The 26,921-nt window shown below is 36.2% G+C and overlaps 1 protein-coding gene and 1 pseudogene across 5 annotated transcripts in view; one reads left to right on the plus strand and one right to left on the minus strand.

Moving 5' to 3' along the window:
• PATJ (PATJ crumbs cell polarity complex component) overlaps nt 1–26,921 on the plus strand; it is a 417,617-nt gene that overhangs the window by 8,629 nt on the left and 382,067 nt on the right. For 3 of the 5 annotated variants that reach the window (XM_049879429.1, XM_049879433.1, XM_049879432.1), the window contains exons 2-7: nt 3,778–3,834; nt 3,943–4,109; nt 6,068–6,262; nt 7,735–7,874; nt 13,768–13,963; nt 15,834–15,962. In XM_049879429.1, the coding sequence (XP_049735386.1) occupies nt 3,813–3,834; nt 3,943–4,109; nt 6,068–6,262; nt 7,735–7,874; nt 13,768–13,963; nt 15,834–15,962 (849 nt within the window). In that variant the 5' untranslated portion in view covers nt 3,778–3,812. Of the gene's footprint in view, nt 1–1,405; nt 2,906–2,925; nt 2,968–3,777; nt 3,835–3,942; nt 4,110–6,067; nt 6,263–7,734; nt 7,875–13,767; nt 13,964–15,833; nt 15,963–26,921 lie in introns of those variants that run through there. The other 2 variants (XM_049879430.1, XM_049879431.1) reach the window with 2 other exon arrangements.
• On the minus strand, nt 2,610–3,199 carry LOC126071332 (60S ribosomal protein L9-like; annotated as a pseudogene).

Consider the following 26,921-nt stretch of genomic DNA (forward strand, 5'->3'; position numbering starts at 1 on the left):
CCCTGTAGGACAGAGTAGAGCTACCCCATAGGATTTCCAAGGCTGTAAAACTTTAAGGAAGCAGATTGCCACATCTTTCTTCTGCAGAGTGGCTGGTGGGTTCAAATCACCAACGTTTCAGTTAGCGGCCGAGTGCTTAACCACTTGCACCACCCGGGCTCCGCCTTTCTTCCACATTATCAGCCTGCTTAAAATACCTAGTTGCATATGGATTCACATAAAATCATTTATGAATGTATTTCTGACAGTCTTTGACTGCAGTTTTAAAATTCAACCTTAGCGTGCATTTTTTGTTTTGGATTAGCAGAAAAGTTCTGGTGGGAATCCCCAGTTTTACACTTTGGTAGTTACACAAACAGAAAATGTCTGTGTCATTATCTCCCATTTTCTAGCCAGCCATACCCCATAAATCCATAAATTCCAGGATTATTTACAAAAAGCAATTAAGACAGACCAGGTATATCCTGACATTTTAAAACAAGGGACTCTGTTATCTATTAAAAACCATTGGCATGTTTGCAAGGTGGTCTGGTATCACATGGAATCCCAAGCAGAAGGAATGAGCCACCTCCTTGCTTGCTGTTAACTGTTTCCTTCTGTTTATGGTTCCATACATTCAGACCTACTTGATTATTCTAATGACTGATTCCTATTGATAGCAATTAGTTTTGCTGTTAAAAACAACACTATGGTAAATATCCTTGTGCATAGATCTTTGTGCCCTTTCATAAGTATTTCTTTAGGAGAGACATCCGGAAGTAGATATTCTGGTTAAAAGAGAATGTAATTTAAAATATTGAGAGGTATTGCTGAAGTGTCCTCTAAAAAAGTTGGGCAAATTTATATTCCCACCTGCTTCTCCATAACATCAGGAGTATAGGCTATTACTAATTAAAAAATAATGCCAATCCGAAAAAGACGGCATCTCATTGCTTCAGCTTGCATTCTTTGATTCAGAGATGCTGATGTATTAATGACCCCAAAGCTGCTCTTACTGATCGTTCGGGTTTATACTGCTATAGAAAAGGACAGTGTCATTGTGACTGCCCGTCTGTTGTTCATAGCTACCTGTCAGTGGGTGGTCATAAGAGCTGCACAGTCAGACTTATTTCTATGATGCTGTGTTCAGCAGTTCTTCTGGTAGTTTTCATTGAATCCGGTGAACGTTTGGATGGAAGACTTGGACTTTTTTGTCAGTGCTGATGACATCTCTTCCTTTTTTTTTTTTTAATTGTGATAAGAATATATATAGCAAAACATTTGCCATTCGAACAGCTTTAATGTACAATTCAGTGATATTTAATTATTTCCGTCATGTTTCACAACTAGCACTACTATCCGTTCTTTATTGGTTTTTAATATGCTTTCTTGCTTAATGACCTTGAATTGGAAGATAAAGATCTCATTCAGCCGCTGATCCAGGGTTGAAATAAGAGAATTTTAATTGTGTAATACTCGTGTTTCTTTTCTTTTTTTTTTAATTGTGCTTTAGGTGAAAGTTTACAGCTTGAGTTAATTTCTCATCCAAAAAGTTATACACATATTGTTTTGTGACATTAGTTGTGATCTCTGCAATGTAACAGCACACTCCACTTTTCCATCCCAGGTTCCCTGTGTCTGTTCAACCCATGCCTGTCCCTTCCTGCCTTCTCATCCTACCTCTGGACAGGAGCTGCCCATTTGGTCTCATGTATCTGATTGAACTAAGAAGCACACCCCTCATGTGTATTATTTTTTGTTTTATAGTCCTGTCTAATCTTTGTCTGAAGAGTGGGCTTTGGGAATGGTTTTAGTTCTGGGTTAACAGAGCATCTGGGGGTCATAGTTTCGGTGGTTCTTCCAGTCTCTGTCAGACCAGTAAGTCTTGTTTTTTTCCATGACTTTGAGTGCTGCTCTGCACTTGTCTCCTGCTCCTTCCAAGACACTTCGTTGTGTTCCTTGTCAGGGAGGTCGTTGGTGGTAGCCAGGCACCATCTAGTTCTTCTGGTCTTAAGCTGATGTAGTCTCTGGTTTATGTGGACCTTTAGTCTCTTAGGCTAAAATTTTCCTTGTGTCTTTGGTGTTTTTCATTCTCCTTTGCTCTGAGTGGGTTGAGACCAGTTGATGCCTCTTAGATGACTGCTTCCAAGCTTTTAAGACCCCAGACACCACTCATCAAAGTGGAATGCAGAACATTTTCTTAATAAACTTTGTTATGCCAGTTGACCTAGGTGTCCCCCAAAACTATGGTCCCTAGGTCCCAGCCCCAGCTATTCTGTCCCTTGAAGTGTTTGGATGTGTTCAGGAAACTTCTTAGCTTTTGCTTTGGTCCGGTTGTGCTGACTTTCTCTGTATTGTGTGTTGTCCTTCCCTTCACTGAAGATAATCCTCGTCTGCTATCTAGTTAGTGAATTCCCCTTCTTCTCCCTTCTACCCTCGTAACCATCAAAGAATGCTTTCTTCTGGTTTAAACCTTTTCTTGGTTTCTTATAATAGTGGTCTCATACAATATTTATCCATTTGTGACTGACTAATTTTACTCAGCATATATTTTTTGAATAGGTGAATTTTATTGCAATTTAAAAATATTACCCATAGGTCTTAGGAATCGTCTGGCCTTGTTTCCATAGCTAGACAACTCTTAGATTGTACTCATCAGCCTGTTGAATGGTTCCTTTTTCAGAGACATAGATACCATCCCCAAATTTTCAGATTTCCTTTTTTTTCTTTTTAAACTATTGTGGCTTGCTGAATTTGATACAAGTTCTGTGTTGTTTCCTTTAAGAATTAACTCATCTTTCTGGGCTTGAGATGCTGAATAAACAACACCTGGCCTCATCCAAATGCTGTGGATGTATTTTTCATCCAAGAAGTTTTGGATTTCAACAAGAGACCTACTCTGCTGAGTAATGACGTTGATGGGGAAGTGAGCATATGCAGACCTCATCTTGTAACGAAAGCCCAATATAACACCCTTGAGCATGTTCTGTAGGTGACTTCAGATAGTGCAAAGTATAGCCAGTTCTTTCCTATTTCCCCACCATTTGTCAAAGAGAAGCCTCTTTTTTTTCTTTGCGAGGAGACTGAGTTCTGTAATGATGTGATTGAAGTTCCTCTGCAAGGTTCCTCTGGGGCCCTTCACAGTAACTGTGTGTCCCTTCAGGGTGATGTCGACATTTTCTGGAATGTCGACAGTCTGATTCCTGAGAATGGTCTTCATTCTCACAGTACATGTGGCAAAGAGAACAGCATGATATTTTTGAGGTTCATCCATGTTGTGTGTCTCAGTAATTTACTTTTTTCATTTTATTTCTACTGTTCCATTACATTTACACTCCATAATTTGTTCATCTATTATTAGACATTTGGGGTTTTCTTGTTTGGAGCTTTTATAAAGATGTTTTGCACATTGACACACAGACCTTTTTGTGGGCATATATTTTTATTTCTCTTGGATAAGTATTTAGGAGTGAAATTGCTGGGTTATATAGTAAGTGCATTTTAACTTTATAAGAAACAATTTTCTAAAGTGGTGTGTTGTTTTACATTCATATTAGCAATCTCTGAGAGTTCCAATTGCATCATTACCAACACTTAGCATTGTCTATTTTGGTTTTCAAATTTTAGCCGTTTCAGTGGGTATGTAGTGAAAGCTCATTGTGGTTTTAATTTGAGTTTCCCTGAGTGGGATCTTTTGATGAAGAATGTGCTTGAGGTTTTGCTTAATTTTTCTGCAGGACTTGATATGCATATACACTAATGGAAATTAATCTCTTATATTTTTAAACTTTTGTTTAGGTTTCTTTAAAAGTGATTGAAGAGAATAACTCAAAATGCCAGAAAATCCTGCCCCAGGTACAATAGATGTATAATTCTATCATCGTAGAGTAATTTATTAATGACACAAGAATGGAATATAAGATGGGACTTATATTTTATTCTGATTATTCCTCTTCAACCAAGATAAAATCCAGGTCCTGCAGGTTCTCGAGCGTCTGAAAATGAAATTGCAGGAGAAGGGTGACACGTCACAGAATGAGAAGCTGTCTACATTTTATGAGACTCTAAGGAGTCCTCTCTTCAACCAGATACTCACACTTCAGCAGTCCATCAAGCAACTGAAGGGGCAAGTAAGTTGCTCTTCAGAGTTTTGCACATTGATTTATTCCAAGGAAGAAACAAAGATAAAAGGAGATTGAGACAGAGGCAAATTGTCTTTAAGTACTCTTAGTTCAGCAAAGAGAGCAGATTGAGACTTATGACCTGCAGATAGCATTGGCATAGCTAGTTTAAAAATGGTGATACTAATATGTTTTGTGTTTGGCTTTGGAATACAGTTTTTGTACTTATTTAAGTATGGAAAGGTAGAAGCTTTGAAAATTCTCAGTGTTTCCTTAAAATTTATAAAACAGTGCTTAGCTTAACTATATTTTCTTCATAAAATCAAGAAGAAATGGTCATACCCTTATAGCACGTTATTTTTTCCTCTGTTAGTAATTATCAAGTATTTATCGTTTTGCATCATGACTATTCTAAGCTCTTGGTAAGCAGCGTACCTGGTGTTTTAATATTTATCAGCATTTCCTCCACTACATGAAGCATAGTGCCTGGACTTCAATAGGCTCTTAATGCATAGTTGTTGAATTAAATGACACATAGCATCTCTACTTGCAAATCATTAGTTTAGTTCTCATGGGCGCTGTGTTTTGGGGTCAAAAATGGATGGCAAATTGGTTTTAAAATAATGTATCCTGGAAACCAAGCTTGAATAATAGCTATTTTCTTTATATATTAACTTCGGGCAGAATCAAAATTTGGGAAAAAATGTTTTTACTGATAAGCCAAAATTCCTGCTCCATAAGTATTTAATGAGTAATTTGTTCACAACTAATTTAGGATTAAATGCTGCACATATATCTTTCTGTCAATTTCTTTTTTTAGACCAAAATTTAGTACCGTGATTTTAAGAATGTGTTCCATATTGCAACAGTGAATGCTGTTGGTAGCAATTGAAATTGAGAAAGATCAGTGCAACTCTATCACTATTATTAGAGTAACCCCTCCAGCATAATGACAATCCATTATATTTTACAGTTTCCAGTTTTTATGTACATGATCATATTTCATCCATATAAAATCCTTGTACCCAGTAGATGTTGATTTTTCTTTCAGGTTCTGGTGACATTTGTTTTTAATGTTACCTTTATATTCAACTGTGTGTTGACAGTTATCAGCCAAATGATAATTAAAAAATTAACCTCTTTTCTCTTGTTCTCCGTAATTACATGATTCTCCTTTTGTACTAATGTTTCTGCCACTCACTTGCTATGTAATCATGAGTAGGTTACCTAAAATCCATGTGCCTCAGTTTTCACATTCACAAAATAGGAGAAGAGTATTTCATAGGTCTGGGCAAGGATTAAATGAGATAATACAAGAAAGAACCTTGGCATAGTGCCTGGCTCATAGCAAGCACTCAGTAAATACTGTTAATTGTTGTCATATACTACCTGTGTATGTTTTGTGGCTCTACACTTGAAAATGTATGGATAAATGCAAAAGAACTCAGTGTCTTACATTCATGTTTATATGTCTGGACATATATGTCTATGAAGTATATTGAGATACTATCTCTAAAAGTATCTCTACATATTAATTTGGGGTAGCAGTAGTTTTGTGTGCCCTTGAGTTGATTCCGACTCATAGCGACCCTATATGACAGGGTAGAACTGCCTCATAGGGTTTCTTAGTCTGTAATCCTTATGGGAACAGATCTCCAGGTCTTTTCTCCTGCAGAGCCACTGGAGGGTTTGAACCACCCACCTTAAGCAGCTGAGTGCTTAATCAGTGCTCCACCAGGGCTGCTTGGGGCTGTAGTAGAAGGCAGGAAACGAACAAATTTTAAGCTACCAAACATTTTGTTTAAACACACAGATTCATATATTTGTATCTTATTTCTTCCACATGTGGATCTTTAACATGCAAATTACACATGTAATAGGAAAAATATAGTATTTAATAAATAGAAATATTAAGCTTTTCTATATGTTTCTGTTGATGATTCTCTTTATGTTTTTCTCTCCAACAGCTCAGTCATATACCCTCAGATTGTTCAGCCAACTTTGATTTTTCTAGAAAAGGGTTACTGGTGTTTACAGATGGTTCCATTACTAATGGGAATGCCCACAGGCCCTCGAATAACTTAGCTGTATCTGGGTTATTTCCTTGGACCCCTAAGCTGGGAAATGAAGACTTCAACTCAATTATTCAACAGATGGCTCAGGTAAAGTTATATCTTGTCATAGGAATATTTAGCTTCATTTCTCTTGTTATAGGTTAAAAAAGAAACCCATACTTCTTTGCCTTAAAATGTATTACTATGTGTTTTGTTTGCTTGTGTTTTTATATTGTTAGGAATTAATGCTATTTTCTAACCTGTGTGTTGGAAATTTATTGGCTTAAAATTAAAGAAAGCGTCCGTGTTCATGGCAAGGAGAGTTTTTTGATGACGATTCCAATTTGAAACACGTCTGCACTTGTAATGAAGGAGGTTCTTACTGGTTTCGATCACTGGAGGAAAATTGTATATAATTTCTCTACCAGAAGCGATGAAACTGTTGAAACTATTTTTAATTTTACATCAAAATAAAATTAATGAGAGCCAGGCTTAATATGGAGCCCCTGGTCATGCAGTGGTTATAGCTAGGCTGCTAACCAAAAGGTCGGCAGTTCAAATCCACCAGCTGCTTCTTGGAAACCCTATGGGGCAGTTCTACTCTGCCTGTAGGATCGCTATGAGTTGGAATCGACTCAGTGGCAACAGGTTTGGTTTTGTTTGGTTTTAGGCCTAATAAAAATTGGGAAATCTAGGGAGACATTTGAAAGGGTAATTCAGTTTTATCCCTCATACCTATTAAAAATTAAATAATAGGCAATTGAATTTTTGGATATGTCAGTTTTTTGTTTGTTCAGCTTACCTTCAAATATGTGCCTTTAAAAATGAAGCTTGAGTTCTAAAGTGAAAAGAACCCATTTAAAGTGATAGTTAAATAATGTTCTGTACCTAATTCTTTTTTAGATTTTGTAACTCTATCCCCTTCATTTGATTCTCTAATAGTTATTTTTATGTGATGCATTTGTTAGTTGACTACTTTTATGAAGTTCTCCTGTTATAAATGCAATTATTAACAAAAGCAATAAAATACCTGGTAGTCATAGCTAGAACTGATTGGTGGCCTTTTCCATAGTCTTTTGAATTGACCTAGTAAAAAGGAATATTAATTCATCACAATAGAATTAAAAACAGAATGCTAAAAAGCATAGCTGATTTCGGACTTAACATATTTTTGATACATCCAATTTGCTTTCCTCACTTAGAAATGTATTTTGCATCAGAAGAATTTAGGAAAATGTGGTATAAAAGATAATTTAGAATATACAGTGAGAAAGAGCATTTTTCTCAGCAGTTTTCATCTATCTTGGGGTTTATCTCATAATGTGAATGAAGTGCTAAAATACCTCGCTGATTCCCTGAGGTTGCAAAGCGCTACACATTTCCTCTAATGTTCTACTGAAAATAATCAAGTCTGAGGGTTTCCAGAAATAATTTATTACTGAAATGCTGGCTTTATTTGGTTTTATAGAGATGACTTCGGAGAAGCTGTTTTTTGTGCTTAAGCAGTTTGAGCTCAGTGGAAAGGGTATGTTGGTTAAATATACTACATTGACTCTTTTTTTTTTAACCTCCTTCACTAGGGCCGACAAATTGAATATATAGATATAGAACGGCCTTCAACTGGAGGCCTTGGATTCAGTGTGGTGGCCCTTCGAAGTCAAAATCTGGGAGAAGTTGATATCTTCGTGAAGGAAGTACAGCCAGGGAGTGTAGCAGACAGGTGAGGAAGGTGTTCGTTTTGCTTTTTGGTAATTTTTTTTTGGTGACAATTCTGAAAAGATTATTATAAAGAGGATAAGAAACTGGTAGAAAAAACAATAACAGCTAGCACTGACTTAAGCTCTTCCTATGCATTTGTCAGGCCTTTTGCATACGTTCAAAAGAAGCCCTGGTGCTTGGCTGCTAACTCAAAGGTTGGTAATTTGAACCCACCAGTTGCTCTGCGGGAGAAAGATGTGGCAGTCTGTTTTCAAAAAGATTTCCTGCCTTGGAAACCCTATGGGGCAGTTTTACTCAGTCCTATTTTTTTATAGGGTCTCTATAAGTTGAAATTGACTCCACGGCAGTGGATTTTTTTTTTTTTTTTTCCATATGCTCATGCATATACTTTTGACAGTAGTCCAGTTTTATAGATAAGAAAGCTGAGCTTCAGAGAGGTTCAGTAGTTTACCTATAATCACACAACTGATAATGCTGGAACCATGTGATTCTAAGACAGTCTGACTGCAAAGGTATTGCTCTTTCCGCTCCACTCCACTCTCATTTGAACATGATATTTTAGCTGTGGCCTGATCAATATAATGTGAGTATTAAAATACTAATTCTGCATCATATATGAATTATTAAATTTATGATTATAATGATGTTTTGGTGATCATATTAAACTATTGATTTATTAAGATTATTGTCAATTAAAAGGTCCCTTAATTCTATGGTATCCCCCATGTTGCACTTGTGCTTTCATTTTATTTTTTAAGGGTGTAGTATAAATAAGCCTTACATTTTGCGTCTATTTGATTTCAGGTCTTTGGTTTATTACTCATTTAATAAACACTCTATTCAGTATATTATTACTGCACGTTAGAATAATAGCAACAGTGGCAGCATACTATAATTAAAAATTCTCAATCGATAATCGATATTTGAATTCATGTTCTCCACTCACAGGGGATCAGCAGTCCCCCATACTCAAAATTCAGAAATAATAAGTTGCCATGACTTTGCATCTTGATTTTGCTATCTAATGTAGCATTTCTTAAAGTATTTTCTGTGGAACCATAACAGTGGTCAGATATATTTGAGAAACTCTACCCTGTTCTGTTCTTGGAGATTGGGTGTACATAGTTAGGGAGACTGTATACTTTGTTATCCAAATTGTGACTGTTTTGGGAGTGCAAGGGAGTGCTATTAATAATAACACTGAGATGGCAGGTATAAACTAGAGCTATTCTGGCAAACTTAGGTAATTCTGGATAAGCCTGGACTTACAATCAGCTTGACAGCTTAATTAAGGTGATGAAGTCCCTTAATAAAAACCCTATTTAACTTTGGCCTAACTCTTTAAAAAGAATTTTTTTTTAAACTTTCCAAAATTGTTATTGAGATATTATTCACACAACATAAGTGTCACCATTTTAAAATGTACATTTCAGTGATTTTTGGTATATACATAATGTTGTACAACTGTCCCCACTATGTAATTCCAGAACATTTCCATCACCCCTCTAAAAAAATTTCACACCTATTAGCTCTTATTCCTCTTCCCTCCCCCTAGTTCCTGACAACCATGAATCTACTTTCTGTCTCTATGGCCCAACTTTTAATATGGAGCCTTTTTTTTAAATAGTACTTATTAAGGTCCTTGGAATACCTTGGGGAATACTGATTTAATATATTTATTATCCTTCCCAGCTTTTTGGTATCTATAAATTTGATGTTTACATACATTAATACATTGATAAAAAATCGACAGCATTCTATGGGATGGGAGTTGATTCTCCATTCTAAGTTGACTGTCCAATACTATACCTTTAGATGCCTTTGTCACTAATCCATCCAATTGCCCCTGCATCCAGCATTTACCTCTTGATTCTTTTATCAGGTTATTATGAAGAACTTTACCAAATAATTTGTTGGCATATTGCCATCCAATATGTCAATAATATTTCCCTGGTCTTCCGTGTATGAAGTTGAATATATGCAACCTCTAGTCTCAAGGACACAGAGATAGAACCAACACCTGAGAGACAGTGTTATTTGGAGTAAGGAATCTGTTATTAGAAGGGAAAGACTTGCGGGTTCATTAGGCAAAGAAGTCCTGTTGATTGGGTTTGAATGTTGGTTCTCTAGCTGTGTGACCTTGGTCAAGTTACTTAATCCTGCTAAATCTTAGTTTCGTGATCTATAAAATGACAATATTATGATGAGATGCAGTTGAAATAATATTAATAAATCCCATAGCGGAGTGCCAAACCCATAATAAAGGCTCAAAATGTATTTGCTATTCTTACTCTACTGGCAACATAAAAAATAACATGATATATACAATACATATTTAGTACACTGTGTATGTCTTCCTACTTTTCCTCCCATTTAATCGAGTACGAGTTTGTTGCGGGCATGGCTGATGACTTAAACACATTTTCATTCCCCATGGTACTCAATACTCTGCAGAGCATATAGTAAGTAATTGCTTAGTAGTTTTTGCTGAATGAATGGTAAGTGGGTGGGCTATCATTCATATGGTTATTGGGATTTTGGATATTCAAAGAACAAACTATGCATGCCTATGTATTTTATTTGAACTTTTACTTTCAGTATGTTGTAGAAACTATCCTCCAGCCCACCCACTCCCCTCCCCCACAAAAAACAAACGGTAATGCAATAGGTGGATGAGACTAAGAACCTGAAAAAAATTCTATAGGTGACATTTTTAATATTCTTTTTCAAAATACAGTGGAAAAAATATAACTACATAACAACTGATACATCTAATATGGGTCAGAGATGAGGGGGAAGTCATGGGAAGCATATAATATGTTGTAATGTAGGAAAATTTAAAATGTAAATTTTCTAAATAAAAACAACAAAAAAGTAGTTATATTTTTGTTAAATGAATAAAGAAAAAGACTCCAGAAATGTACCTATATAGCTTTTTTGTGGCAATCTTGAAAATATGACTTGTAAAAACGGCTTACCAAACTTAAGAAACACAAATGCTTGAAATATTTTATTTTATTGCTTTTAGTAGTTAATAGCTTTATATTTTATTATGCTCTCCATTAAGCTTTATTTTTGAAGAGGCACGAAATGGAAGCCTGTGGGAGAGTGGCCTATATCTTGAATTAGATGTTGTTCCATATTATGCTGTTGTGCATCAGCTGGAGGAAGTTGGCAAGTGGAAGCATTGAGAAAAGCTGGTAGAGATTTTACAGGATAGGAGGAATATGCCATAAACAAAGTACTTAGAAACGTGCTTGGAACCTTTCACAGCATCAGGAGTATTGCATCTTTATCCATCCATCCACTCATTTACTTAACAAATATGCTATGTGTTGGATATAAATTGGTAAACAAAAGAGACACGATCCCAAAAGTTTCTCTTTACTATTAGGCATGTAATATTGAGGTGAGTGCTCCTAAAACAGAGGGGTTTGATTATTTGATCAATATATAGTAAAGCACTTTGACCAAGACTGAGTGGGGGCTTCTCCAAGGCAGTGGTACTTGAGGGGAGACAACAGGATCTGCAGACAGCTGAAGGGGTAGAGGAGAGAGGGAGAGAAATAGAGAGACTGTCTTGACCAGTTGGCCTACGGAGAGATGGAACACAGCTTGTGTGCGTAGAATGTGGCTGGAGCTTACCTGGTTGGGGAGCATAGTGCAAGATGGTGCAAGAAAAAGAGGCAGGAGCCAGCCATGAGGACTTCCTAGATCATTTTAAAGGGTCTACATGATTTCAATCAGTTCTTACTTTCTTCTGAGGACTTTCTGTACAGAACTATGTTATTTTTGGAGCTTGTTTGAGACGTGTTAGCTCTCAAAGTCATGAAAATAGATTAGTTGATGGAGTGACTAGAACTGGTCTCTCCTTGAATGGAAAGTGTGAATTCAATGATTTATTATTAAGAATTTTTTATAATATGAGGAAGTTAAATCATAAATAATAGGAGTAGTAGTAAAACGAATTCAGTTTCCAATGCACCAAAACATCATATTTTCCAAAAGACTTCTCTTCTACAGTTTATTTATCTTGGATTGAATTTATATTCCCTGAGCAGATACTGACTGGAAAGGAAGGAGGGGTCCTGGAAACCTATTGGGTAGGGGAGGGGAAGGTAGATTAAAATAGACTGATTTCCAGAAAGTAGAACATTTATGCATGAGTAATTCGAGGGCTGGCTTTTATGCAAAATGAGTTACATTAGGGCTAAAAAGATTCAGAGTAACTAATTCTTTTGGGATTAATTAAGAAATATCCCTGAATGAACAAGCTTGAATAGGATTGTAGGTGAAGAAGTTAGAGGAGGGTACTGAAGATGAAAATGGAATGATTCCTAGATAATTGGCCTGTAGTGTTCACATGTAAAGGTAAGTATATCTTTAGGACTGTGGAAAAGCTCACAAGAATCATTATAGACAGAGTAGAACTGCCCCATAGGGTTTCCAAGGAGCTGCTGGTAGTTTCGAACTGTCAACCTTTTGGTTAGTCGCCGAGCTCTTAGCCACTGCGCAGCCAGGACTCCAATAAAGATAAGGTCACAGAATATATACAATTTTATATCTTATTCTTATCATTCAATAGCATAACATAAGCCTTTCCTAATATTGATAAAAGGATTTTTAAACAACATTTTTAGTGCTACACAATCTATTATGACAGCGATCTACAATTTAGGTATCAAAAATTGAAATATTCAAATTGGTAATTCCAAGGGAGAATCTAAAACATCTAAGTCCCTGTTCTCAGAAAACTTAAAATGTGTAATATGGAAGACGATAGCTAGCTCTGTGGACAGTGTATTTAGTATTTTCTACAGGAGTGGTTCAGAGCAATGTGGTAATGAGGTGCATGATGGAGAGGGGGATTCAGCTGGATCCTGAAGGGTGGATTGAATTTGGATGAACATAGTGGAAGGCCATTTAAGATAGAGGAAATAATTTACATAAAAGCAGGAAATTCCAGAAGTGTTTGAGAGGGAAAAAGTAGGTCAGAGTGGTTGAAGAAGGGGTGTGTGTAGGGAAGCAGCAAGAGATAATGCGTGTAAAGCACTCAACTTAGCACAGGACCTGGCTCATTAAAAAAAAAAAAAAAAGCCGAATCTGTTGCCTTAGAGTCGATTCTGACTGATAGCAACCCTAAAGGACAGAGTAGAATTGCCCTATAGGGTTTCCAAGGAACGCCTGGTGAATTCCAGCTGCCGGCCTTTTGGTTAGCAGCCGTAGCTAATAAATATTAACTATAATAATACTTCCCTAAAAAGAAATTATGCTAATTTCTTTCAAAAATAGTCCTTTTTACCTTGGTTAGTAGATGGGACATGGGTACTTGGGAGAGAGAAAAGTGCTAAAATATAGATTCAGAAGTAATATTTACTGATTTTCAAGGAAATTTTATCTCTTTGGACAGATGAAGGGCATTGGGGTCTGGGTAATCTGCTGGAGAGGAAGCTATTGGTGAATTTGAGAATATAGTTTCCTCAGTGTGGTATGGGTGGAAGTCATATCGGAAGGAGTTCAGGAGTACGGGGCTTGTGCAGTAATGAGGGCAGCATCCATACTTGCAAGATATTGGCAGTGATGCCCTATAAATTAATTTTGTGTCTATTTCTAGCCAAATGGCTTTTAAAATGTGAATGTGTGCGTGTGAATGTGTGTGTATACGCCCACATATGTCTGTATTGTATTAGGGATGCAATACCTAATTGGTTAGTTAGTTAATAAGTGCTTTGATGAAAAGCACTGCAAAGAGCTCTGTTATAGTATATAATTAAATATCTGAATAAATGTACTAAGTGAAGTAGTACTATGAGCAAAAAACTGTTTAATCTTGAATAACAGATTCTTATGAGGGTGTAGTATCACTTAAAAAATCCTTTTTTTATTTTCCCAAGGGATCAAAGGTTAAAGGAAAATGACCAGATATTGGCCATTAATCACACGCCACTGGATCAGAACATTTCCCATCAGCAAGCAATTGCATTATTACAACAAACCACTGGATCTTTGCGCCTGGTTGTGGCCAGAGACCCAGCCCGCACAAGAAGCAGTACTTCCACTAGCCTAAGTAGTACAGCTCTGCCTGAAACAGTGAGTTGCAAATTTGGAAAAATACTTTATTTTGAATTATGCCATTGATTTTATGAAGTGTGAAGGCATTTAGAAAGTGACCATCAAGAAACATGATCGTATCTCCAAAGGCAGCCTTAGCATATTAAAAGAAGATAGTTCATGGGTTTTTTTTTTGGTCCTTTCAGGATCCTATGGGTCTCCTTATTTAACATTGTTATTTAATATAGAAGGCAAATTGAAGTTTTAGTATAATTTATTTGGTGGTAGAAAGAGTCTTGTGTTCTTTTGTGATGTAGCCAGTTAATTAAGCAGAGAGATTTTATTAGAGATTTCCTATCTAGTGTCTTAAGTAAGATTTGGTTATTTATTTCAAAAACATTATTTCTGTAAAATATCTTGGGGCTTATGACTTGATTATTGATACTACAAAATTGTTGCAGCTTTTCATGTAAGAATCTATACTGAACAATTTTAAAAAACAAAAGTATATGCCTCTTTTGGGAACCATTAAACTTGTTTCATAACATTTTACAGATTTTGGCCTGCATCTTCAGAATGCAAGCTAATAAATCTTATTTTCTTATAACACTAAGTGCTAGCTGATTTATTTAATTTTTATTCATTGGGACAAAAGCAAAAATAGACTGTCTGGGAACAGTACAAGGTCACAATGCACATTAACATATAGCTATTTTCCCTGTTGTAATCAGAATATTTATATAGCACAATTTACATAATAAATAGAATGAACAGAGTGGGAAATTGCTTTGTGTAGTGGTTAAGAGTCAGAGTTGGGTGGATTCAAGTCCAGTTCATTTACATCCTAACTGTGCCACACTGGGGAGGTTACTTAACTGCTCTGTGCCTCAGTTTCATCATCTGTAATTTTGGACTAATGATGGTATCTACTTCAGAGCAGTTGTGAGGATTAAATGAGATGCGTGTGAAGACCTAAGCACAGTGCCTGGTACAGAGTAAACCCTCTCTGAATATTAGCTGCTATCATACTGTTCTAGGCATGAATTTATTAAATATTCCTAGTGTTTCTAGTTATTTTAACATTACATAGTAACTTTTCAATTTAGTGTAATAGAAAAACTGTTAGAAAAGTAAAGAAATGAGTATGCCCTAATGATCTTAACAGGGAGAGTTTTGCTCTACAGTTGGATTCTGTGAATTTAATTTATATTTCTGATGGAAGCCTGAAAGAAGAAAAATGCTTATGTCTCTCAGTCTGATTTCTATATTCCTATTGCAAATATTCTTAGTCAGGCCTACTTTTCCTCTGCTTTTTAAAAGTCTCCTAAATTAATCTCTTCACCTCATGCCCTTCTCACCATTTCATTCTTCACATTGCCACCAGGTTAATCTTCCTAAATCATGCTATATTCCTGTCATGACCTCCTAAAACCTTCAATTATTCCCATTTGTTTACACATTTAAATCCAATCTTTCGACCATATGTTTGACCCGTTCTGCTTAGCTTTGCTCTTACATTTCCCTTTTGTTTGAATATCTGTGATTTTTTTCTTTTTTGGTTCAGGCAAACATTTTACTGAGTTCCTACTATGTGCTGGGCAGCATGCTAGGTACTGGGCATAGAGTGGTGAATGATACGTGTTTCTTGTCCTCTTAGAACTATAGCATCTTATGATTCAGTATTCTGCCTTCTATTTTAATTATGTGTTTTAGGTCCTTTACTGGATTTAAAAATTCTTAAGGTCAGGGGCCATATGATTATATTTATGTATCTCTTAGCCTCTAGAAATTTGCCTTGGTTAATTACATGAATGTTCAATTTGCTGTATATCTATTACATTAGTAATTACTGTACTGGAAAGGGAAGAATCTGTGTTTTCCTGACATTTGTTTTACCATTAATTTGTAGGTTGGTTGGGGCCATGTTGAAGATGTTGAGCTCATTAATGATGGCTCTGGGTTAGGTTTTGGAATAGTTGGAGGAAAATCAAGTGGCGTGGTTGTGAGGACTATAGTTCCTGGAGGATTGGCAGATCGAGTAAGTTGACCTTCTCTGTTACCATTTTTGTTTTATAAAATTTAAATTGCATGGCCTGAAATGTAATTTTATAACCTGGGTTACTACGATGCACAATTCAGCAACTGGGATTTAAGTATAGCTTAAAAAAGGCTGTGGACCTCTGAGAGTCCATGAGACCTTTGCGGCGGTCCATGAGATTAAAACAACTTTTATAATAATATTCAGATATTACTAGCCCTTTTTCATCATGTTGACATTTGCACTAACAATGCAAAAGCAGTGGTAGATAAAACTGGTGGTACGTTAGTAAGTAACAGGGAAGTGGCACCAGGCTGTACTAGTAATTATTGCATTCTTCAGCAGGTGCTTGCAATGAAAAAGATAAAAAACAATGCCGGTTTAACTTAAGTAAATTTTTTTATGATGTGGTAAAAATTATTAATTTTATTTAATCTCCACCTTAGAGTGCATGTCTTTTCAATATTTTGTGGCAAAATGCGAAATGTCTTAAAGCACTTCTGCTGTATTTATATGATGGTTGTCTTGAGGAAAAACACTTATGAACTTTTCATAGCACTTCTTTATGGAATAGCATTTTTATTTATTTACTTAGATTTATTTATTTATTTTATTGTGCTTTAAGTGAAAGTTTACAGTTCAAATCAGTTTCTCATACAAAAACTTATACACACCTTGTTGTGTGACCCTAGTTGATTTCCCTATAATGTGACAGCACACTCCTCTCCACCTGTATTTCCCATGTCCATTCAGCCAGCTCCTGTCCTGCTATGCATTCTCAACTTGCCTCCGGACGGGAGCTGACCACTTAGTCTCATGTGTCTATTTGAGCTAAGAAGCACACTGCTCACGAGTATCATTTTATGTCTTACAGTCCAGTCTAATCTTTGTCTGGAGAGTTGGTTTTGGGAATCGTTTTAGTTTTGGGCTAACAGAGAGTCTGGCAGCCTTGCCCTCTGGGGTCCCTTCAGTCATACTCAGACCATCAAATATGGTCTTTTTTACTAGAATTTAAGTTCTACACCCCACTTTTCTCCGGCTCCATCAGGGACTCTCTCTCATGTTCCCTGTCAGGGCAATCATTGGTGGTAGCCAGGTACCATCTAGTTCTTCTGGTCTCAGGCTGTTAGAGTCTCTGGTTTATGTGGCCCTTTCTGTCTCTTGGGCTCATATTTTCCTTGTGTCTTTAGTGTTCTTCATTCTCCTTTGCTACGGGTGTGTTGGGACCAATTGATTGCATCTTAGATGGCTGCTTGCCAGCTTTTAAGACCCCAGATGCTGCTCACCAAAGTGGGATGTAGAACATTTGTTTAATAAATTTTGTTATGACAGTTGACCTAGATGTCCCCTGAAACCATGGTCCCCAGACCCTCGCCCCTTCTACTCTGTCCCTCAGAGTGTTTGGGTGTATTCAGGACATGTCTTAGCTTTTGGTTTAGTCCAGTTGTGCTGCCTCCCCTGTATTGCATGTTGTCCTTCCCTTCACTTAAAATAATTCTTGTCTACTATCTAGTTACTGAATACCCCTCTCCCTCCCTTCCCACCTTCATAACCATCAAAGAATGTTTTCTTCTGTGTTTAAACCTTTTCTTGAGTTCTTATAATAGTGGTCTCGTACAATATTTGTCCTTTTGTGACTGACTAATTTCACGCAGCATGATGCCTTCCAGAATCATCCATGTTGTGAGATGTTTCACGGATTCATCATTGTTCTTTATCATTGTGTAGTATTCCATTGTGTGAATATACCATAATTTGTTTATCCATTTGTCCGTTGATGGGCACCTAGGTTGTTTCCATCTTTTTGCTATTGTAAACAGTGCAAAAAAAAAAAAAAAAAATTTTTTTTTTTTTTTAAACAGTGCTGCAGTGAACATGGGTATGCATATATCTATTCGAGTGAGGGATCTTATTTCCTGCTGGATCGTATAGTAGTTCTATTTCTAGCTTTTTAAGGAAACGCTGAATTGATATCCAAAGCGGGTGTACCATTTTACACTCCCACCAGCAGTGTTTAAGTGTTTCAGCCTCTCTACAGCCTCTCCAACATTTATTATTTTGTGTTTCTTGGATTAATGCTAGCCTTGTTGGGGTGAGATGGTATCTCACTGGAGTTTTAATTTGCATTTTCTAATGGATAATGATCGTGAGCATTTCCTCATGTATCTGTTTGGTGCTTGGATGTCTTCTTTGGTGAAGTGCCTGTTCGTATCCCTTGCCCATTTTTTAATTGGGTTATGTCTTTTTGTTGTTGAGGTTTTGCAGTATTTTGTAGATTTTAGAGATTAAATGTTGATCAGATTTGTTGTAGCCCAATTTTTTTTCCCAGTCTGTAGGTAAACTTTTTACTCTTTTGGTGAAGTCTTTGGATGAGCATAAGTGTTTGATTTTTAGGAGCACTCAGTTATCTAGTTTCTTTTCTGGTGTTTGTGAATCATTAGTAATGTTTTGTATACTGTAAATGCCATGTATTAGGGCTCCTAGCATTGTCCCTGTTTTTTTTTTTTTTTTTTTCCCATGGTCTTTATCATTTTAGATTTTATATTTAGGTCTTTGATCCATTTTGAGTTGGTTTTTGTGCATGGTGTGAGGTATGGGTCTTGTTTCATTTTTTTTGCTAATGGATATCCAGTTATGCCAGCACCATTTGTTAAAGAGACTGTCTTTTTCCCGATTAATGGACTTTGGGCCGTTGTCAAATAGCTGCTCATAAGTGGTGGAATTTACATCTGTAGTCTCAATTCTGTTCTATTGGTCTATGTATCTGTCGTTGTACCAGTACCATGCTGTTTTGACCACTGCGGTGATATAATAGGCTCTAAAATCAGGTAGTGTGAGGCCTCCCACTTTGTTGTTCTTCCTCAGTAATGCTTTACTTATCTGGTGCCTCTTCTCTTTCCGTGTAAAGTCAGTGATTTGTTTCTCATCTCATTAAAAAATGCCATTGGAATTTGAATCGGGATTGCATTGTATCTATAGATTGCTTTATGTTGAGTCTTCCTATTCATGAACAAGTATGTTTTTTCACTTATGTAGGTCTCTTGGTTTCTTGCAGTAGTGTCTTGCAGTTTTCTTTGCATAGGTCTTTTACATCTCTGGTTAGATTTATTTATAATATTTTATCTTGGGAGCTATCGTACATGGTATTAATTTGGTGATTTCCTCTTCGAAGTTGTCTGAATCCAACTGACTTTTTTATGTTTATCTTATATCCTGATACTTTGCTGAAGTCTTCTATTAGTTCCAGTAGAGTTTCCTTATGCATTCTTTAAGGTTTTCTGTGTATAAGATCATATCATCTGCAAATAGGGCTATTTTTATTTCTTTCTTACCAATTTGGGTGCCGTTTATTTCTTTTTCGAGCCTAATTGCTCTGGCTAGGATCTCCAGGACAGTGTTGAATAAGATTTGTGATAAAGGGCATCCTTGTCTGGTTCCCCTTCTTAAGGGGAATGCTTTCAGACTCTCTCCATTTAGGATGATGTTGTCTGTTGGCTTTGTGTAAATGCCTTTTATTATGTTGAGGAATTTGCCTTCTATTCCTATTTTGCTGTGAGTTTTTATCATGAATGGGTGGTGGACTTTGTCAAATGCCTTTTCTGCATCAACTGATAAGATCATGTGGTTCTTGTCTTTTATTTATGTGGTGGGTTATATTGGTTGTTTTTCTAATGTTAAACCATCCTTGCATACCTGGTATGAATCCCACTTGGTTGTGGTGAATTATGTTTTTGATATGCTGTTGAATTCTATTGGCTAGAATTTTGTTAAGGATTTCTGTGTCTAAGTTCATGAGGGATATTGGTCTGCAATTTTCTTTTTTGTGTTATCTTTACCTGTTTTTGGTCTCAGAGTTATGCTGGCTTCATAGGATGCGTTTGAGAGTATTCCGTCCTTTTATGCTGTGAAATACCTTTAGTAGTAGTGGTTTTAATTCTTCTTTGAAAGTTTGGTAGAATTCTCCAGTGAAGCCGTCAGTGCTAGGGCTTTTTTTTTGTTGGAAGTTTTTAAATTACCTTTTCAATCTCTTCTTTTGTTATGGGTTTATTTAGTTGTTCTACCTCTGTTAGTTTAGGTAGGTAGTGTATTTCTAAAAATTTGTCCATTTCCACTAGGTTTTCAAATTTCTTAAGGTACAATTTTTTGTAGTATTCTTTTAATTTCAGTTGAGTCTGTTGTGATATTGCCCATCTCATTTCTTATTTGGGTTATTGCTTCCTCCTGTTTTTCTTTTGTCAGTTTGGCCAATGGTTTATCTATTTTATTGGTCTTTTCAAAGAACCAGGTTTTGGTCTTGTTAACTCTTTAAATTGTTTTTCTATTCTCTATAGAGTTGCTATGAGTTGGAATCGACTTGATGGTACTGGGTTTGGTTTGGTTTTTTTTTTTTTTTTGGTTATGTCATTTAATTCTGCTCTAATTTTTATTATTTGCTTTCTTCCGGTATCTGAGGGCTTCTTTGCTGCTCTCTTTTTATTTGTTCAAGTTGTAGAGTTAATTCTTTGATTTTGGCTCTTTTCTTCTTTTTGGATGTATGCAATTTATTGCTATAAATTGACTTCTGACCACTGCTTTTGGTGTGTCCCAAAGGTTTTGGTAGGATTTGTTTTCATTCTTACTTCATTCTGTGAATTTCTTTATTCTCTCCTTAATTTCTTCTATAACCCAGTAGTTTTTGAGCAAGGTGTTGTTGTTTCCATGTGTTTGATTTTTTTTTTTTTTGCTTTGCTTTTTCTGTCACTGATTTCTACTTTTATGGCCTTATGGTCAGAGAAGATGCTTTGTAGTATTTCGATGTTTTGGATGTTGTTCAGGCTTGCTTTGTGGCCTAATATGTGATCTCTTCTGGAGAATGTTCCATGTGCATTGGAAAAGAAAGTATACTTTTCTGCTGTTGGTTGGAGTGTTTTGTTTATGTCTGTGAGGTCAAGTTGGTTGACCATGGCATTTAGATCTTCCATGTCTTTATCGAGCTTCTCTTTCTGGATGTTCTGTCCTTCACCAATTGTGGTGTGGAAGTCTCCTGCTATTACTGCGGGGCTGTCTATCTTTCTTTTCAATGCTGTTAGAATTTCTTTTATGTGTTTTAGAGCCCTGTCATCAGATGTGTAAATATTTATTATGGTTATGTCCTCTTGGTGTATTGTCCCTTTAATCATTATATAGTGTCCTTCCTTATCCGTTGTGGTGGATCTTACTTTAAAGTCTATGTTGTCAGAAATTAATATTGCCATTCCTGCTCTTTTTTGGTTGTTGTTTGCTTGACATATATTTTTTCCATCCTTTGAGTTTCAGCTTGTTTGTATCTTTAAGTCTAAGGTGTGTCTGTTATAGGGAGCATATAGACAGATCTTGTTTTTTTATCTATTCTGCCATTCTCTGTCTTTATTGGTGCATTTAGTCCATTTATATTCAGCATAATTATTGATAGGTATAAGTTTCGTGCTGTCATTTTGATCTTTTTTTGTGTGTTGTTGACAGTTTCTTTGTTCCACTTAATTTTCAGTGCTGAGTCATTTTTCTCTGCCTCTTTTTCATTGCTGTTGATTTTGTATTTGCTGAGTCTTTATGTTTTTCTTGTTTTTTATTTTGACGTCTAGGATCGTTAGTTTCCTTTGTGTTTACCTTAATATTTACTTTTATTTTTCTAAGATTAAACCAATCTTTTATTTCTTTTTATTGCTTTGATTCTTTTCCATATGAAAGATCTATGACTACATTTTTTAGTCCCACTTTTTTGTTTTAATGTTGTCATCTTTTACATAATGATGTCTCTGTTTCCCTGTTTTGCATGCTTTAGCTTTGACATGTTTTTGTGACTTCCCAGCTGGGTTGATACCTGGTTGCTCTGTTCTGTGTTCTAGTTTTGGGTTGTTATCTGATATTGTTGATTTTCTAACTGGAGGACTCCCTTTAGTATTTCTTGTAATTTTGATTTGGTTTTTGCAAATTCCCTAAACTTCTGTTTATCTGGAAATGTCCTAATTTTGCCATCATATTTGAGAGAAAGTTTTGCTGGGTATATAATTCGTGGCTGGCAATCCCATTGCCTTCTTGCCTGCATGGTTTCTGCTGAGTAGTCTGAGTTTGTTTTTATTGACTGTCCTTTGTAGGTTACTTTTCTTAAAATTCCCTATTTTTGGTTTTTCCAAGTTTGATTACAATATGTCTTTGTGACTTTCTTTTGGAATCTACCTTGTGTGGGGTTCGATGAGCACCTTGGATAGATATCTTCTCATGATATCAGGGAATTTTCTGCCAATAAATCTTCAACAGTTCTCTCTGTATTTTTTGTTATGCCCCTCCCCATTCAGGTACTCTAATCACTGATAGGTTATTCCTCTTGATAGAGTCCCACATAATTCCTAGGGTTTCTTCATTTTTTAAAATTCTTTGATCTGATTTTTGCTCAAATATGTTGATTACAAGTGCTTTATGTTTAGTCTCACAAATTGTGACTTCCATTGCCTCAGTTCTGCTCCTATGACTTTCTATTGAGTTGTCTAGTTCTGAAATTTTATTGTTAGTCTTCTAAATTTCTGTTTGTTGTCTCTCTATGGATTCTTGCAGCATATTAAATTTGTCATTATGCTCTTCTCTAATCTTCTTAAGTTCCTCTATTGCTTTGTCTTTGTGCTCCTTGGCTTGTTCTGTGTTTTGCCCGATCTCCTTCTTGATCTCTTGAAGAGTTCTGTGTATTTACCTTTTGTAGTCTACCTCTGGTAACTTCAGGAAGTTATCTTCATCTGGAAGATTTCTTGTTTCTTTGTTTTTGGCACTTGCTGAAGCCATCCGTGGTCTGCCTTTTTATGTGATTTGATATTAACTCTTACCTCCGAGATATCAATAAGTTATTATATTTATTCACTTTATGTTTGCTTACTTTGTCCTAGCTTCTCGTTTTATTTTGTTTTTCAAAAGTGACCATTGTGTATATTTAATATGTGATAATGTTGGCACTTTAAGTTAGTGAGGAATAGGGACAGTTTAAAAGTGACAGATCATTACCAATAAGTTGTCATCAGGTAATTGGAGCAAAAAAAATGATGTTTCATCCTTACTTTATGTTATATTTTAACATAAATTCCAAATCAAGAACAAGTTAAGTGTAAGAAATTAAGCCATAAAAGAATGATATAAGTGAATATTTCTCTAAGCCTGGGGAGAGGAAAATCTTAATAAGCTCCAAAAATAGAAACCACAAAGGAACATAGTGATAGCTGTGACTACATTAAAAAGTTAAAAAATTTAAATATCAAAAACCACATTAATGAATAAACAAGTGAAATTTGGAATTTGATTATGACAATATATTTAGGTATTTAATATTCTTGATATATTTTAATTGTATTGTTATATTTGAAGACTAGTTACAAGTTAGTAATAAAAAGATGATGACCTGCACAGAAAAATGGGCAAATAACAAGAATCAACAATTCACAAAATGAAAGTACAAATTCTCAACCAGTTTTTGAAAAGATTTAAAATTCAGTAGTAATTGGAGGAATGAAAATGAAAAATTAAGAAAATACAAAATATTTTAAGACCATTAATTATGGAAAATAATCACACATTAGATTGCTAGAAGTTAGAAACCAAACTGACATGAAATTGGGAGAGTACAAGGATTCTCATGTGCTAGTGGCAGATAGAACTTTTTTGGAGACTAATTAGGTACTCCAAGCCTTAACTTATGTGTATACTTTTTTTTTTTTTTTGAGCTTTAGTTGAAGGTTTACAGAACAAACTAGTTGCTCATCAAACAGTACACACATTGTTGTATGACATTGGTTAACAAAACCCTGACATGTCAACATTCTCCGTTCTCAACCCTGGGTTCCCTATTAGCAGCTTTCCTGTTTCCTTCTACCTTCCAGTCCCTGCCCCAGGGCTGGTGCACCCCTTTAGTCTTGTTTTGTTCCGTGGGCCTGTTCAATCTTTGGCTGAAGGGTGAACCTCAGGAATGGCCTCATTACTGAGCTGAAAGGGTGTCTGGGCTCCATGCTCTCAGGGTTTTTCCAGTCTGTTTCAGGCCAGCAAGTCTGTTGTTTCTTTTTGAGTTAGAATTTTGTTCTACATTTTTCTCCAGCTCTGTCTGGGACCACGTTTTGTTTTGTTTTGATATGCCCAAATAGGCTTCTCGAGTGAGGTCGTTTGATTATTGACACCTTTAAAACTAATGTCCTGTCACCAGGTGGTTTGAGTTGTTACTAGGTATGTGACCCCAGAAGTCCATTCACTTTTCTTGTTCAGATGCAACTCAGGTATCTAGGTAGTTGGTCACCAAGTGTGTGGTGTAAGCTCTCACCTACAGTCCTAGAGAAGCAGGAGTGATTCGTGTATGCACAGGTATCTGTCTATAGTAGGGGGTTATGTGCTGAGCAAGGCAGGAGGCTGACAACCGCCCCTGAGTATCTGTGACGAAAGCGTGTCCCTTTTTACTACAGCATGTAGGTGGGTGAGTTTCACAGCCTGTCTATGGTCACCCAATGCTGTTGGCTGTAAGGTCTGGGAGGCACCACTTATTCTTGGACCCTGTCATGGGTGGCTAGGTGGCATGAGTGGAACCACCAGTCCTCAGACCAGTGGTTTGGATAGGTTAGGACCCTGCTTAATAGGCAGAGTGGTGTCAAATGTTACAAACCTGCCTCTCCACCATATAGCTGAAACAGTTGAAGTTAGACTTCAGTATATATCCTGTTGTACTGTGCTAATGGGGGCCTATAATGTTGTAATAGGCCCACAAGGGTCTATGTAGGGGTGAAGGGCATTCAAAGCCTGTGGACCCCTTATGTGTATGCCTAGGCAATGGAGCTGTTTCTGCCCCGAGTTCCTGGCTTAGGGGAGCTGGCTGATTATTTTATTTTTCCCCTGTTTGTTAATTTGTTCCCTCTCCAAGGCTGGGTGAATGGCTCAGGGTGTGTGACGGGTCCTACTTCTTGCCCAGGCAACACGGCAGTCTCTGAAGCCAACTCAGACCCAGTACAGAGCAGGAAGGGGCAGGAAGTGGGAGAGAGTTTTTTCCCAAAGGGGTGATTTTTGATCTGCACGATAGGTTAGACTCACATATTTACATTTTGCCTCTTGGGTGCTGCTTTTCGCTAGTTCTGGAGGCCTGAGTAGACTCTCCGCCGCTTGGTCTTTCCTGATGTGGAAAACACGTCCTGAACGGCACTGCTTGCCTCACCGCTGGCATCAGTTGATCTTGGCCTGCAGGGTGCTGATTCCCGCCGAGTCAGGTCTGGCAACTCCTCCCTGCTTCTGAACCACCTCACCCTTCCTCTGCCACTCAGTCTGATTCTTCAACTTTGCCTTTGATGTTCAGGGCTCCTAGATTGTCATATATAATTGATTCACTTGTTTTCTCAGGTCTTTGTTGTAAGAGGGACCACAGGAAGCATCTGACTATTCCTTCATCTTGGGCCTGCCTCTCAGTAACCTAGTATTTTTATTTTTGAAAGGAAAACTGACAAAGTATTATTATTCAGACTTAGGTATTTGTTAGACATTTTCTTGAAAATGAAACGAGTCTGTGACTTCAAGGAAAATAACTGATAGTATTTGTTGGCAATGATAAAATTTGAGCTTTCAAGAAAAAATTAGAATTTCAGAAAACTTATATTTTACCATGAGTGTAACAGCTTCCTAATATTTAAAGACTTTTCTGATTGGATCATTGGTGATAATAGCAAGAATTTTTGATATATGGGATATTTGTATGATCTCCATAACTCTGTGAACAAAATATTTTCTGAAGACCAATGCATAATGTGAGAAAATAATATATGACTAATAGATTCATTCAAAATTCAAGATAGACCAATGGATTTTAAGAAACTGTGTCTGAAAAGTTTGTTTATGTAGTATTAGATTCCACATAGCTACTGTCTTTAAGAAATCACAATTTAGCAAGTTTTGGTGTAATATGAAAAAGAATATCCACAGTTATCTGAAAGGCCTATTAAAATATCTTTCTTTTTTTCCAGCTATATATCTGATTGAAGCCAGATTTTCTTTATATATTTAACCACAACAACATATCGTAACATATTGAATGCTGAAGCAGATAGGAGAATCTGGCTGTCTTCTTTTAAGGCAGACATTAAAGATATTTGTAAAAACAAAAATAATACCATTCTTCTCACTAATTTTTTAAAAATATCACACATTTTAAATTAAAAGTGTGATTTATGTTAACCTGAAATGAGTTTGTTATTGTTAAATGAATTAATACACAAATATTTTAAAAAAGTTCTTAGTTCTCACTTCTAATTAGTAGATATTGATGGGTAAAACCCACATAAACAAAAGCTCTTTGATGTTCTCAGTAATTTTTTTGCAACTGTATTGTGTATAATTGACATTCAATCATTTATACATGTTTAATGTATGTAATTTGATAAATGTTGACATATGCCTACAATGTGAATCATCTGTCACCACAGTCAAGATGATGAACCTATCCGTCACCTCCAAAAGATTCCTTGTGCCCCTTTGTAATGCCAACCCACCATCCGCAATAACTTAAATGTGTAAAGGGGTCTGAGACCAAAAGTTTGAGAACTACCGATTGAGAGACCTGAAGCAGATATATCAACATGGGTATTTTATGGGTCTTCAAAACAATTGTATGCCACAAAACAAATAACATTCTTTAAAGGTTTTTTTTTTTTTTTTAAAATAATTTAACTAGGAAAGGATTGAGAGATTTTGAAGATTTTGGTATCAGTTCCCTATTCCCCTCACCCTCTTAACAACTTCAGTAGGCTTGTTTGCTGAAGCAGCATTTTTCAAAATGCAAAATGGAATGGTTATTGTTAAAGATAAGGGGTCAAATAAATTTAGAAAACACTGGGTTAAACAAAATGAAATAGGTTTCTTTACTGTAAGAGTTTTCTAGGCTTTTAATATACTAATGTGCATTATGAATTTTCACAAGGAGAATTTGGTGTGCAGAAT

Source organism: Elephas maximus, chromosome 3 (genome assembly GCF_024166365.1).
Source record: "Elephas maximus indicus isolate mEleMax1 chromosome 3, mEleMax1 primary haplotype, whole genome shotgun sequence".
Taxonomy (NCBI): Eukaryota; Metazoa; Chordata; class Mammalia; order Proboscidea; family Elephantidae; genus Elephas; species Elephas maximus.